The sequence below is a fragment of the Lichenostomus cassidix genome, chromosome 2 (assembly GCF_008360975.1).
Source record: "Lichenostomus cassidix isolate B80296 chromosome 2, HeHo_3.0, whole genome shotgun sequence".
Classification (NCBI taxonomy): Eukaryota; Metazoa; Chordata; class Aves; order Passeriformes; family Meliphagidae; genus Lichenostomus; species Lichenostomus cassidix.
In genome coordinates this window covers 259,496-274,444 of record NC_139482.1, presented here as the reverse complement: position 1 = coordinate 274,444, position 14,949 = coordinate 259,496, and the positions used below count along the sequence as shown (strand labels likewise).

At 58.6% G+C, this 14,949-nt stretch overlaps 1 protein-coding gene and 1 long non-coding RNA gene across 5 annotated transcripts in view; one reads left to right on the top strand and one right to left on the bottom strand.

Moving 5' to 3' along the window:
- AGAP3 (ArfGAP with GTPase domain, ankyrin repeat and PH domain 3) overlaps window positions 1-14,949 on the top strand; it is a 107,995-nt gene that overhangs the window by 19,752 nt on the left and 73,294 nt on the right. For 2 of the 4 annotated variants that reach the window (XR_014849627.1, XM_085049959.1), the window contains exon 1: window positions 9,373-10,274. The exons of 1 other annotated variant lie outside the window; for it this stretch is intronic. Coding sequence is in view for 2 of the 3 variants with exons in the window: in XM_085049959.1 (XP_084906085.1) it covers window positions 9,464-10,274 (811 nt within the window). In the remaining variant the exon portion in view is untranslated. Of the gene's footprint in view, window positions 1-9,372; window positions 10,275-11,722; window positions 11,925-14,949 lie in introns of those variants that run through there. One more of the 4 variants, XM_085049960.1, reaches the window with a different exon arrangement.
- LOC146440622 (uncharacterized) lies at window positions 6,391-9,281 on the bottom strand. Its single transcript, XR_014849628.1, has 2 exons — window positions 8,245-9,281; window positions 6,391-7,233 (listed from the first exon to the last, which is right to left on the bottom strand). It is a non-coding gene; the product is annotated as an uncharacterized LOC146440622 (long non-coding RNA).

The window sequence follows — 14,949 nt, the reverse complement described above, 5'->3', positions numbered from 1 at the left end:
AATCTGGGGCAGCAATGCTGTTCCTGGGCAAGGTGGTTGGGTGATACTCACCCATTGCCATTCAGTTTTGGAGGTTGGTGTGACTAAAGCAAAAAAACCAATAAAATAATGAGCCACAGGACTTGGGAGAGAGAACACAAATAGCAAATGCAGTAATTCCAAAGAATGTCATGTTTGTGCCCAAATCACCCAAAGCCCCATTAATGAGGGAGGCTGTGCCAGCAGCCAGCCTGGCACATGGAGCGGGTGGCGCATCCAAACAGCAGGACTGGCACAGAATTGATCCTAAACAGAGGAAGAGTTGGTGTTGTGGAACACAGACTGAGAGTGGAAGTGAGCAAAAGAGATGGGACATGAGAGGCCATCGGCATCCAGCTGGTCAGTGCCTATCAGGAATTGGGAGGTTTATTTGGAACAGGGTTGTTTTTAGCTGTGATGTTTGTCTGTACTGTCTGAAACATGGGGTGTGGGGAGCCATGTAATATGAGCATCTCCATCCCTGCTTGGGGAGATGGAATCCTTTCCCTGGAATGGTTGTTCAGGCCTGAACAGCAGCTGCCAAAGTCAGGTGCTTTCAGATTCCCAGCTTTGGGCAGCTGGCACCCAGAGCCCTGAGAGCTGGCTGCAGAGCTCCCTGGGAGCTGGCTGTGAGAAGATGAGTGAGGCTGGAGTGGGCTGTTGCTGTGCCAGCCTTCAGCAGGATCCGGGGATGACTCAGGTATTTAGGATACAGTTAGGCTGATATCAATCCCTGGGAAAGCAGTGGAGTGCCTGACATAATCCGAATTAGTGGAGAATTAAAGAAGGGAAGTGGGTGCTGAGTGACGTAGTTTGATGGGATCTACTTTCCATGACACTGAGAACAGCACCTGAGCAGTGGGATTAGTGAAAGGTGTTAGTGATTAAATAATTCCTTGAGGCTTCTTTATGGTATTTGGGTTAGTCCACAGTGACCTCAGGAAGGAGCTGGAAGAGTCAATGGTCAACATGAGATGTGTGAAGTGGAGTAAGAACTGGAGCCCTCAGTGTGTAGTTGTGAATACAAACTGGGCTAAGGCAGGTTTGGGGGGGATTGCTGGGGATCCATTCTCTCCTGTTACCATTTAGTGTCTGTATTGGATCCTGGAAAAATTGTCAAGAATGGTTTTCCCTACCAAATCCAACGTAGTGAGAGGCACTCAAAGCCGTCCCCTTCTTCCCTGACCACACAGGAAGTTGGTGTTGCTGCCGGGGGGTGTTGAGGTCTCCCTTGTTGCTGTCTGTGGTCAGGTCAGGCAGGAGCCCCACTGTGACTCAGGCAGGCAGCCAGGGCCTGTCAGACCCTGCCAGGACTTGGCTTTGGTGGGGAGACACGAGGTGAGGGTCATGGAAGCCGAGGGTGTGAGGTGGGCAGAACAGTGCAGGGACTGGTCCCTCCTGGGGCCCTGGGGTGAGACATGGCACCCATTCCTACTTGGGAGGATGAGCCTGTGCAGGCTGAGGTGTTTCTGGCTGCAGCAGGGGAGCCTCAGGGGATGGTGGCAACAGAGAGCCAGGTGCAAGACCTGCACCTTCCGTCCCACCTTCCGGCTGCGGCTTGCGGCTTTCGGTTTCTGGGTTTTTTTGCTGTCTGTGGTTGGTGGTTGACCTCTGTGCAGAGACCTCGGGGAGGAACCTGAAACGCCTGGGTTAGACAGAGGTAGGGTCCCTGGGCCCCTGGGGTCTGATGGACATGGATGGTATGAGGAGGCTGTTCCCAGCTGGGGCTGCTCCAGGGGTTAGAGCTGGGACCCTTGTGTCAAAGTGGGAGCAGGAGCAGGGGGCAAACCCTCGGCCGGCCTGGAGCAGGGGCTTTGGCTCTGCTTCCCTCTGGCTGGCGCTGCCTGTGGCTCTCCCCAGGGCCCGGGGCAGCACCTGGGGTATGAGTGGGTTCATAGAAATGAATAGTCTCACCTACAATCTTGTGAAGGTGAGTTTCGTGTGCTGGGTGACATCTACATTCTTTAACATCTCAAGGGTGATACTTCCTTCCCTAAATTCATTGCTTGTGAGCATTGAAGTTCCACCATGGGGTCTGGGGCCTGTCCACTGGGAGGGAGCTGGTTTGGCTTTCCTGGAGAAGATTGTTGGGGGCTGGAGCACTGCAGTCCCCCTGCTCCAGGTGGGATACAGGGGTATCCCTAACACCATTCTTGCAACTGGCTCTTGTTTGAGGCAAAACAATCTCTGCCTGGGTGTGCAGATGCTGTTAGTCACCATGCTCACCTCAGAGGATGACGAGGTTGGAGCAGCAGTAACATGGCTTTTGTTAGGGTGCTCAGGCCCACGTGAGCATCCCATGTTGTTGTCAGCCTCGGTAGCTTTTAAGCTTGTGTTTTGAAAATACTTCCTGTGCCTGCTCAGTTGTTCCTGAGCAGTTGCCTTTGGGAACAGGGAGGAAGGACAGGATCTTTCTGTGGCTTTAATTGTTTTGCGTGTTTCCCAGGGAAGGACAGCTTTGGGAAGCACTGTTGGGAACATCTTTTTGGTATTCTGGGCTTCTTCCCTTTCTGTAGGGCTCAGTGCCTCTCCAGTCCTGCCTTTTGGTGGGGTCTGCTCTTCCCAAAATTCTTGTGTTGTTGGTGCCTGTGATGCTGTGTGTGTAGAGCCAGAGGGTGTGAGGACAGGTGGTTTGTCCACTTAACGCAGACCTGGCTTGGAGGCCCAGGCTCCATCTGGTGCTGGGGTGGGTGGGGGCTTTGCTTTTGGGTGCAGAAATGTCCTGTATCCACTGGTCATGTGAATGTCACTGCAGTGTGGTCACGTCTGAAGGAGCTCAATGGTCACAGCTAATGGACAGTTCTGTGACCTTCCTTTGCAGGCTGCTGTGGGGTCTCTGCCTTTCTGTCAAAGCAAGAGGAATTTTCCAGCCTCCTCTATCTCCTGCCATGTTCTCCTCCTGTCCTCCATGTGGATTTTCATGTCCTCTGAGTCCCATTACTGTACCATTCACTTCTTAGTTTCACCCCATTGCTATTTTTCCTGTAATTTCCTCTTTCCTTTGATGCTTTTGGAATAAACTGGAGAATTTTCACTGTTTAAGTGATGGTTATGGGAGAGATTTTAAAGTGAGGAGGTCTCCTTTAGTCCTCTAACCAAATTTTCACATGGGCATTTGTCTTTGGATTTCAAAATCCCAAAGAGATTTCACAATGTCTGGCCTAATGCTGATGCTACTCATATCTGCATCACCAGTGAGGAGCTTGGGAATTGGGAACATCCTGGTGCCTGGAGACAGCCCTGTTCCATGGGAACATCTCTGTACCTGGAAACAGCCCAAGTGCCTGGGGACAGCCCAGTGCATGGCTGGCAGCATGGCAGGGCTGCTCATGCCCCGGAGTGCAGGAACCGGACTACCTGCAGATTTAGTCAGGACACTTGTATGGGATTTTGTATGGATGTCTCTGTGCACAGAAGTGCCCGGAGATGGCTTAAGGAGCAGAAGTGATTGCTGCTGCCTTGATCTTGTATTACACCCTGTAGCTAAAATCCCAAAGCGTTATCTTCCAGGGCTTTCCTGAGGCACCAGGGTCTGAACCAGCTTAGGAAGCATCATCCATGCATCTGTCATCCCTACATCTGTCATCCCTGCATCTGTCTTGTAGTGTGTGGGTGCAGGATCTGTGGCATGGCCACCCCCATAGGGTCCATGGCAGGCTGCCCTCTTTGAAGGGCAGGAACTTGGACAGCAATTTGGTGCTCAGCTCCTCTCCTTGGTGGACAAGAGCGTGGCTGTGTCCTGTTTGGGTGACGTGGGCATGACCTCACATGTGCGGGAGGGAGGCATTTGCTTCAGTGCTGCATCCCAGGGCGGGGAGAAGGTGGCAATTTCCTCATCAGCAGTGCAGGGTTTGCGGCAGGACCTGAGCTGGGGGTGTGCAGTGTGGGAGGAGGGAGGGAGCTGGTGCTGGAGTCGGGCTCTCCTGTGACTGTTACTTACTTCCCGGCTGGTGTTAACTCTCTGCTGGCTGGGCCTGTTCCTCCTCTCCATGGAAACTGTAGGGAACTGTAGGGAACAACCTGCTCTGAGGCACCTTCCACGGCAAGAAGCCTTGCAAAGTCAGTCAGCCTGTCAGGTGTCAAACGCAGGGCTCTGTGCTGTGAAAGGGGCACGGGGACAGGGCAGGGCAGGGCACGAGGGTCCAGCTGGCAGTGAAGGTCTGTGCCACTGGTCTGACACTGGAGCAGTGCCTCATCTCTCTGTCCTGAGACCCTGGGGATGTGCATGGCCCGTGGGGCAAGTGGGTATTTGTCAGTGGAGAGCAGGAGGATATTGTCTCTTGGGCTCAGGGTGGTTGGGGTGACCAGAAGGGGCTGTTGGGATGCTTGGGATGACCAAAAAAGGTTACTGCAGTGGAGCTATGTGGTGTGCAGTGGTGCTGTGGGGGATGCTGAGCCTGTGGCAGGATTCAGTATGAACATGTCACTCTGCTCAGGGTCGGGGATGCCTCCGTCTCCTTCTCCCTCCTCCCGTTTGGGCTGAAGATGGCTCTGGCTCTGTTCCAGCCCTGTGGGGCCAGCAGGCAGGGCCTGGCCCCCACCACCGCCTGCAGGTGACGGTGCTGCTGACGCGCCGGCAGCGTGGGCTGTGACGTGGGGCTGTGGGGGCTGGGGCAATGCACCCCATGGCCAGGCCGCCGAGCCTGCGCCCCCGGATGCTCTGCTTTGGCAGAGCCTCATCAGTATTCCTGGTGCATGGCTGAGCCGGCTGGTGCTGGTCTGCGGAGCCCGGCAGCTCCAGCACAGTCCTGACACAGTGCTCAGGGTTCTCCTGCAGCTGTGGAGGGGGCTTGGCTGCTCCCCTGGCACTGCACAGAGCCTTCCTGCTTCGCTGTTCCAGCTGGGCAGCATGTGCTGCGGCCGTGGGTGCCCTGCAGCCTGGCCCAGGTGTGGTGTTGTCACCTGTCCTGACCTTGTCCCTGGCAGTGGTGCTTAGCCTAGTCCCCTGCCCGCAGTCCCACCGCCCGCACGGTCTGTGCAGGGCTGTCTGCCTCGGGCACTTGCAGCCCTGGTAGCACACAGGGCCTTGGGCCGGCTGGTGTCTTCATGTGCTCCTGGTCTGCTGCTGTACTCTGCCCTCTGTGTGGGCACGGGGGCATTAGGGCCATCCATGCTAGGAACCTCATCCCTCCCCCAGCTGCCGAGGCAATGCTGGTCCCTCATCCATGCTGGATGTGTGGGGCTGCAGGGGATTCAGGCTCCTCCACAGAGTGACAGCACCTTTGAACCCAGGAGGGATGGTGAGTGCAGGTGTCCCATCCTCCCAGCTGGGCCTCTTCCTGGCAACAAAATCACCCTATCTGCAGGTCTCTGGAGCAGCAATACTATTTGGGTCTGAGGGAGCACAGGGATACCAGTGCTGATGGGTCTGGAGGAGCAGTGATACCAGTGTCATGGGGTCTGGGGAGCACAGTGGAGCATTTGACCATGGTTTAGACTCCTCCTCCTTTTTGGAGCTCCACCCTGAATATCACACCAGGGCCAGCCAGCACTGGAAAGTTCCCTGGCCCTTGGACTTTTTCCATGCAGCTGTTGTTAAGCCTCTCATGGATTATATTAATTTCAGCCAGATGTTCATGACCATAATGTTTGTACCAAGCATGTGACTCACAGAAGTGCTGGTAAGGGACCAACTTGCTTCTATCCCATGGCACCTGCTCTGGGTCAGATTGCCAAAGCCTGATGTCTCTGTTACTTCCCAGCTCTCAGAGATGCTTCCAGAGCCCTGCATAACCCTGGGGACTCCGGCCAAGCTGCTGCAGGAGCAGGTGAGCTGTCACCTGTCATCTGCATTAGACATGGACACGGCTCCAGTCCAACCCAGTATGGTTGTGGTGTGAACTGCCAGAGAAGAGACACATTAAAGATGTGTAGGGAGTTTCAGTGATGGCTGTCCTCAAACTCTGGTGGTTTCTGGTCTCATTCTCAGATCGGTTCCTCCACTGGTGGAGGGCTGAGGCAGCTGGAGCCCCTGTGTTGCTGAGACCTGTGGGGTTTGAGCCTGTCCTGGGGTGCAGGTTCCCTACCTGTGTGCAGGTGCCCTGCAGATCTCAACCGTAGGACTTGAATCTGAGACTCCATTTTAGCCTATTTTAGATTTAGATTAGTCTTTTGTTCTCTCTGTAGGAATAACATCAAGGGGATCATATCAATGTACATATCAGTGCACACAGTGTATGGAGACCTTTGCCATGAAACAGCCTAATTAGGTAAAAAAATCAATGTTATGCTGTTACCGTGGTATACACCAGTATCTTACTGGGAGGCAGTAGGACAGATGTTGTACCTGTATTTCTTCTTGGGCTGCTGGAGGTCCCAGCTGAGTCTTGTGCCCAGGTTCTGGCTCTGTGTTTAAAAAAGGTGGAGACAAACTGCAGAGAATTGAGGGAATGCTTTAAAAACACAAAAGGCTTAAAAAATATGAGCCCTGGTGTGACAGGGAGGAGGACGTTGTCAGCTGAGGGGAACTGTCCATGCTTCTCAGTAGATTTAAGCGGACTTTGGATGAGGTCACAGGAGGAGGAAGAGCTGGATTAGGTGTGGAGGGGGCTTGAGGAGGTCGTAGTGCTGGAGGGGCATTGGGGAGGTTGCAGGGATGGGTCAGACAGACCCTGTTGGGGGGATCCAGCATGTTTGGTCCTGCCTCAGTGGGCAGCACATGGTGTAGCATCTCTCCAGCAGACAGGCCGTGATTCAGCGACACCTCACAGCCAGAACCTGCCAGAATATTTTAAAAAGCTGAGACTCATGTGGAAGGGGAACCATCTGGTGCTGTCGGAGTATGTGTTAAACCCAGGGTTTGGAAAGAGACGGATATAGACGGTCCTGGCTCCCTACAGGAAGAACTTTCCATCCATGGGAGCTGTGCCAGGTGTGGTGGAAAGGAGCTTGTGAGGGTCTTGACCTGGTTCCCTGCCAGAGGGTACCTGTGCCTGAGGTACCCCTTACAGGTTGGCTCTGACAGCCTGGTCCCTGCAGCCAGCCCTGTCTGGTGTTCAGCACTTTGGAAGACATTCCCTTGTAATTGCTTCCTGCAGAATTCCTCGTCCTCGCTGCAGTGCGGCTGCTCCGGGAGACGGGATGGCAGATGCTGTGCATGCGGGTCAGATCCAGTCTGGCAGTTTGCGTGTTCCTGTGACCTTGGCACAGATGGCAGAGCTGCAGCTCTGGTGGGTTGTCAGGTGCCTTCTGCTCAGTCCCGGGCACAGGTGCCCACTGGCTTGAGGGAGGGGAGAGGGACGAGTCCATCGTCTGCCCACGGAGCATGGCCGTGGGCTGAGGAGTGGCGGCTCTGAGCTGTTGCTCTGTGCATTTGGCATTGGGTACCAGGGAGGGGAACTGCTGGGGTAGGGCTGGTGCTGACAGGTGTGAACACCCGAGGGAAGAGCAGGATGTGAAGCGCCAGGAGAGGCTCTGTGTGGGGGCTCTATTCCTGTATGCCATGATGGGTGTCTGTGGTACTGACAGGGATGGGAGGGGAGGTGGATAGTGGAACCTGTGGGCTTAGGAGAGGAGGGAGAAGGGAAGGGGCTTGGCTGACGTACTGGCTGTGCTGTGGGGAGGGGAAGAGCTCTAGGTGGGGTTTGGCTGTGTCTGAGGCCAGGGTGCATCCAGAAAACTGGAGAGGTAGGATGAGTCCTGCTGTGGAGGAGGATGAGGGATCAAAGAGAAAGCAAAGTCCAACAAGGTGATGGGATTTTGGAAGAGTCAAGGCAGTGGAGTCAAAGACCTCTGTATAAGGAGGGGGAAAGGGAGGTGCTGATGTTAAGGTGTTCCTTGGAGAGGCCTGGAGAAGCAGAAGACCTGGACTGGATCAGCAGACAGGGCTTTCAGAAAGGTAAAAATAGTTTAAGGGGGAGTCAGGCATCTTTTTTTTCCTCTCCAGAGGGAGCACAGATCATGCTTGCACTGTGAAGGAGAAAAGCCAGGGATAGAGAAAAGGTGTTAGGAGAAAGGAGAAGGAGGAGGAGGAGAAGAAGGAAGGGGAGAAGGAGGAGGAGGTAGAGGAGGAGGAGGAGAAAAAGGAGGAGGGTCCTGGGGTGATGCTGGAGGTTGGGACTGTAGGCAGCAATGGGGAGTGCTGGGGAAGAGATGAAGGAGGTACCACAGTCAGGACTCCAACTGCCTGGAAGGAGGGTCGGAGCTTAGTGATGGTGGGTTTGGTCAAAGAAAATGACTTTGCCCTGGAACGAGACAGGAGTGAAGCTCTGGCTGCGGTGGTCACACTTATCCTGGTGCCCTGTGCTTCGGGCCCGGGGGAGATGTGGGGGTCTGTGCTCCAGGTTGTGGGTGCTCCGGGCTGCCCGGACTCCTGGGGGTCCCTGGTGAGGATTCTCAGGTGTCCTTGAGCATAGGGCGGCTGTTGGGCATGACGCAGCTGCTGAGGGGTTCGCCAGCCCGGCACAGGTTTGGGAAGGATGAGAAGGCAGGAGGTAGCAGCTGGATCTGGGTGCAGGGCCGGTGCGGTCGGGGCTGGGGGTCCGGGCGCCCTGAGCGGGGAGTCCTGACAGGAGAGGGGAAGCTCCGGGCCGGCTTAGGGACGTGTGGCGGCACTGCGGCCGGGGAGGGCAGCGGAGGACGCGGGGATGCCGCGAGGAGCGGCTCGGGCCGGGGCCGCCGAAGGGGCGCCTCTGCATGTTTGCAGGTACCGGAGTCACGGTGCCGCCCCCGGAGCCGGTCCCGCCGAGGTCCCGGGGCCACGCTCGGAGCTGCTAGCGCTGCCGGTCCCGCCGGCATGCCGGTTCCGCTCCCGGCGTCGCTCCCGGCCTCCGTCCCGCCGGGATCCCGGTGTCGCTGCCAATGTCACGGTGCGGCGAACGGGGGCGCAGCGCCCCCTGGCGGACATGGCCGGCCCCGCGCCGCACCGCGGTCTTCACTGCCGGCCCTGCCCGGCGGTCGGTACCTGGCGGGGTCCGGGCCGGTTCTGCTCCCGGTGAACGCCCCGGCGGCGTTCGGGCCGGTTCCAGTCCCGGTGAACGCCCCGGCGGGGCTTGGGCCCGTTCTGATCCCGGCGCTCGGCGCCGCCCCGGCGGGGTCCGGGCCGGTTCTGGTCCCGGTGAGCGCCGCGGCGGGGTCGAGGGGCCGAGCAGCGCCGCCGCTCCTTGGTGCGGGCTTCGCCCCGAGCACTGAGCGCGGCCGGGCGGTAACAGGGACCGGCCCTGCCCTGCCCCGGGGCCGCAGCCCCGCGCCGCTCCGGGACGGCGCCGCAGCCGCTGTCCGTCCCCCGGGCTCGGTGCCGTCGGTACCCGCGGAGGGCGCGGCGGGCGGGGCAGCCCCGGCCCCCGCCCCATCCCCATCGCGGCCCCGGCCCGTTCCGGGGCGGGCCGGCCCAGCCCCGCGCTGGCGGCGCCGAGCGCGGCCCGGACATGCGGGAGCGTCGTGGGAGCCCCGCGCCGGCGGCGGAGAGCGGCGGGCGCGGGGCCATGGGGCAGCCCCGCCGCTGACGATGGCCGAGGGCTGGCGCTGGGCCGGGCCGGGCCGGAGCGCCCCGCGGCCGAGCCCCCGCCGCGCCGTCAGCGTCTGCGAGTCGCTGGACTTGCAGGGCGTCCCCGCCGTCCAGGCCGCACTCGGCGCCGCGCAGCAGCAGCGCCGGCGGCCCAAGAGCTTCTGCGCGGCGGGGAACGGGCTGCCCGGGGCGCTGCTGCCGCCGCCGCCCCCCGCCCGCGCCCGCGGCCGCCTCCTGGAGCTGCTCCGGCTGCGCTCGCCCCGCAGGCAGAGCCCCGAGGGGGAGGGCGACGGCCCCGATGAGGCTCAGCGCCCGCGACCCAGCAGCATGACCTTCCTGCCCGCCGCCCAGCCGTCGCACCCCGCCGAGAGCCCCGGCTTCCTCCGGGGGGGCTCCCTGTGGGGCAGCCGCCGCTGGAACCTCTTTGGGAGCAGCGGCTGGAGCGGCTCCAGCCCCAGGAAGAACTTCAGCTCCCTGCGGAAAAGCTTCAGTTTCCGCCTGCGCCGGGGCCACGAGCTGCGGCGGTCAGAGTCTGGGGGGCTCCTGCGCCCCACGCGCCTCCGCACCAAGAGCGAGGGTGATGCCAGCTCCCTGCACACCTGCCCCAGCAAGCGGGACCTGCTCTACCCGGAGCTGACCAGGGTCGGGGGCCGGCTGCACACCGACCCCGTGCAGACAGGAGGACTCTGGAAAATCCTCACAAGCCGCTTTCGAAGGCGAGAACGTGGCAGCACCAGCAGCGTGTGCCCCAAGGATCCCCATGGCGGTGTTGAGCCTGTTCTCCTAGGTGGGGGTGTTCTGCGGGCTCTGGGTAAGTAAGCACAGGAGCAGTGCTGGGCTGGCGAGAGCCCCTTGTGCCTGCGGGGCCTGCAGGGATGGGTGGCTGTGGCCTGTCCCAGCTGAGGTCCTGGGCTGTGCACTGGCACCTGGTCCTGTCCTGGTGCTTTGCAGGGTTTGCACTGGGCTGCAGCGAGGTCCCTTGAGTGTTCACAGGGTCGTGTCATACACCGGTGCTCTGGGCACTGCCACAGTTAATGGTGCCGGAGCAGCTGTGGTGTGGCTGCTTAGGAGGACGTGCTGTGGAGTCTGGTTCCCTTGCTGGCCACACACCTGGGAGTCAAGCACATGTATCACATGTCCTGCTTGCTCTGCTGGCGTCTCAGCAAGGATGGAGTGGGATGAGCCTCTCTGCTCTTGCCCCACAACATTCACAGAATGGGGAAAGAAGTTGATGGACTCACAGGCAAGTAGGACTGTTTGGCAGGTTGCCAGAGCGAAAGGTGGAGCAGCGCAGGGGGTTGGGGAGCACAGAAATGTGCCTGCACCCCCCTGTTGTGAGCGGCTCCCTGGTACCAGGTGGTGTTTGGGCAAGCTCAGCCAGGGCTAGCCCTGCCAAGGTCCCCCACTGGGGCCAAGCGGAGGCCACGTGTTTGGGAGCACAGGGACCCTCACCGGGTGTGGGGCAGGCATGGCATTACCAGTGATGGGACAGGGGGACAGGACCCCCGTGGAGTTGGGCATTCAGTGGGCACTGGCAGCTGAAGCAGCTCTCGGGTGATCGACACTCTGATGTTGGTGGGGAGTTCTCTGGCACCGGGGCTGTGTGGGGCCTCAGCTGGGGCTGTGCTGGTTGTGCCTCTGTGCCCAGTCCTCTTCCCCACCCTGTGGAAGGAGCTGCGGGCGAGTCCTGTGGCCTGGCAGGGCCGGGAGGCGACAGCAGCATCCACAGCTTTTTAAGGCATGGAACGCATGGAACTGGGGGCTGGGCCAGGCCCTTCTGCCTGCTCCCGGGGGGCCTCGCTGGGTTCCATTGCTCTGCTCTGCATCTGGGTGTTGTGCAGGCAGTTCTCTGCTTGGCTCACATGCCAGAGGGATGTCTTAGGGCTGGCAGGCTCCCCAGGGAGCCCACATGATCCCGAGGAACCTGGTTGCTCCCGACGTAGTGACTGTCCAGGGCAGCGTCGAGCCCAAATGTTCCCCGGGAGGGCTGGGCCACAGGGATCAGCACGGGAGCAACTCTGCAGCTGGCCAGGGAGCTCAAGGGGCTCCATCCTCTAGCCCCCCTGTCCCTCAGGCTTGCTGTGTTCCAGGGAAGGGTTCTGGAGGCTCTGGTGCATGTGGGGGCTGTCCGTCTGCCACGAGGCAAAGGGCTGGGATGCTGCTGTGCTCTGGGGGTTCCGGTGCTGGCAGGGCAGGTGCTGGTGCCTGTGTGCTGGTGCCGGCAGGGTGGCGGGAGGTTCCCAGGAGAGGGGAGGCTGTGCTCATGGCTGGGGAATGTGGGTGTATGCGGGCAGGGAGGGCTGGGCCCTGCCCCTGCAGCGGGGGACCTGTTCCTGCTTGCTGCTTCCAGTGGGAGCTGCGCCAGCCGCAGCCGACCTGGCGGCCGCATTCCCAGAGAAACAGCTGGGGTTGAGCACTCGGTTGGTGTCCTTGCCTCTCACCTGGCTCCTCCATGAGACAGGTAGGAGCTCCCTTTGGATCCATCTTTGCAGAACCTGTGGAGGCTTCCATGGGAGTCGCGTGGCAGGCTTGGGGTCCTTGCAGTGGTGACCAGCCAGCTCGTGCAGGACCATTGCTTGTTGCAGGGATTAGTGTTTGCCACCGTGGCTCGTGCTGGAGGCAGAGGCTCAGCGACAATGTCCCCAGGCTGCCACTTGTACTGTGGCTCCTTGCAGAGCTCCTGGCCCTGCCAAACTCACATGGGGTTTAGTTGCACTGAGAACACCGTTCATTACCTGCTTGGTACCTGCACAGCCCCTGAACCCACCAGATCTGTGTCCTCCTGGGGACAGCAAGCTGTGAAGAGGTAGTGGTGAAGTCTGCACGTCAAAGAAGCTGCTGCTTGTCCTCTCTTGTGCCCTGTCTCCTTGTCCGTCTGCTTGGAATGTTGGTCCATGGCTTGCTCCAGTGGGAGCTGTGGGCCTCTGAGCCAGGGCTGGAGTGGCACAGCCTTAATGCTGCTCCGATGGGGCTGCTCAGGAGGTCTTTACCCCATCCCTGTTCCAGTCTTGCAGGCCGTTGGTGTTCCAAACACCCTCTTGATGTCTCACAAACTTTGATGCTCTGTGTGGGCGCTGCCCTACTTGCCCTGGGAAAGCTGCTGGTGCAGCCCCAACTTGCCCTCCTGGGGGGTGCAGCTGCAGTTATCAGCACTTGGAAAAGCTGGATGTAGGAGTCCCGGCAGAGAGCCAAGCCAACACTCTCCCTGTTTCCAGAACCTGGAGTGATTTGTTTACAGCACGCTGTGATACTCACCCAACACCACGCTCTGCATCCAGACATACCCACAAGAGGCAGGGGGATGCTCCAACCGCTGCTCCTAGCCCTGGAGGGGTTTGGCTGGGACTGAGCACACAGAGACAGGATGGGGGATTTCAGGGTTTGTTACCCAGAGGAGGCTGATCCTTATGTAATGGGCAAGGGAGGGCAACAGCCCTTGGGACTAGAGAGCAAAGTCAACACAGAGTCCGGCCAGCTTGGACTGGTGGTCATGGTCCGTGCTTCAGAGCATTTCTAGGTATCCAGGTGTGGGCTGGTGCCATTCCAAAGAGGCTCTCTAATAGGCATGGTCTTGGGAAAATTAGACTGTTTTGGAATTGGAGTTGTCTCTGTGCATGGAGGGACTGTGTGATGGGTGCAGCATCTCTGACGGCTCAGGAAGCATTCCTCACCTGAGGGAACAGCATGGAGCTCTGTCAGGGGAGGGTTAGGTTGGGTATAAGGAAAAGGTTCTTCCCCCCAGAGGGTGGTCAGGCAGCGAACAAGTTCCCCACAGAATGGTCATTGTCCCAAGGCTGCCAGAGCTCAGGGAGCATTTGGACAACACTCTCAGGCACAGGGTGGGATGGTTGGGGTGCCTGTGCAGGGCCAGGTGTGGGACTTAATAATCCTTGTGGTGGGTCTCTTCCAGCTCAGGATATTCTGTGATTCTGTGATTGCAGCCATGTCCCCTCTCCCAGAGAAATGCCTTACTTTTTGAGGTTCTTTAAGGTACCTCCCTTTACTCTTGTGTGTGGAGGACTGATGTGTAGGGCATGTGAGGAAAGGCTTCTGGGGGAAGACAGGGGCTGTTTTCTCATGGATCAGGTGAAGTTTGCATAGTGAGTTGGGTAGGTCATGATAAATATCACCTCGTGTTGGTACTTGCCTTGGGTTGAGCTGGGAATGTTAGTGAGAGGCAGAGGTGTCATGGTGGGGTTAGAGATGTCTCGGATGCTGAGGCCAGTCTGGTATCTGCACTTCAGGAAAGCTTGGGAGTTTTGGAAGGTGTCAGGAAGGGAGTTGTTGGGACAATACTCTGGAAGACTGAGTTCTCAGGATGAGGTCAGAGGGTGTGCGGTGGGTGCAGAGGTGTCTGACTGCAGTCATGGACAGCCTTAGGGAGAGGGAACTTCAACCCCTGTGCCTTCAGTGTTCACCTGCCAGTGCTTGTGGGGTTGCACAGCTAGAACTGAGGTCATGCACATTGGGAACAGGTTTTTGCTGGCGAGGTAGATCCCCATGGAGTGCTGGGATGGGAGGTTGTGAGTTACCTGTCTCTCCATGTCACTCTGTGCTGGATTTTCCCTTCCAGCAGACCCTGTCCCACCATCACAGCAGGGTTTGGTCTGGGTCTTTGACAGTGTTTGGATGGGCACTGGAGAGAAGCAGGTGCCAAGAGGTTGAAATGTCTGGATCTTCCAGAGTTTGCAATGACCTCAGAGCACAGTGACACCGGCTGCTGTCACCCATGGTGTAGCAGCGAAACAAGGGTGGCAGTTCCTAAGCATACCCTTTCCCGGAGAGACAGAATTGTCTCTTTATGTTGCTGCAGAGTGTTTAAAGCTCTGCTGAGATAATTCTTACCAAGATCATGTCCTGCAGTGGGTTCCCATGCTGGCTTAGTGCTGACTGGAACGCTGGCTGTGCCTGTGCTGGTCCTTGACCTGGAGAAATCCCTCTCCTGCCAGCACTGGCAGGGCTGAGGCTTTATCAGCCTGGCCCAGGAGGAGTGGCTGTGCCCAGGAAGGGTAGCTGTGCTCAGGCATGCTGCCTCTCCTCCCTTTGATCTGTGTGTTTGGTCAGGTGGGTCCGTTTGTGTGGCCACAGTGGTGGCCACGAGTGGCCTTGGTTTGTGTGGCCTCTGCTGTGTTCGCGCAGCCTCTGACCTGGGTTTCAAGGCTGGGTTTAGTGTCCAGGGTTGCAGTGTCCAAAGGAGTTCTGCCATGGCTTGGATAATGAGTTGGTTAATTATTAGTTGCTGTGTGGGGGGACCAGATGTGTCTGGCACTGGTGCTTCTGGAGCTCAGGGGAGATGAACCTGGTGCACATCATCCCAGGGAGGGAGTATCTTGGGTGAGGAGTTGAATTCAGCTGGCCAGCCCCTTTCTCTTCCTAGCTTCCCTGTGGGTCTGTGGCTGAACCCCCTCTGAGCTGTCTTCAGGGTACAGGGGGCCGTGGTGTCTGAGCTCTGCAATGGAGGGTGCTGATCCTGCCTCCTCAGTTCA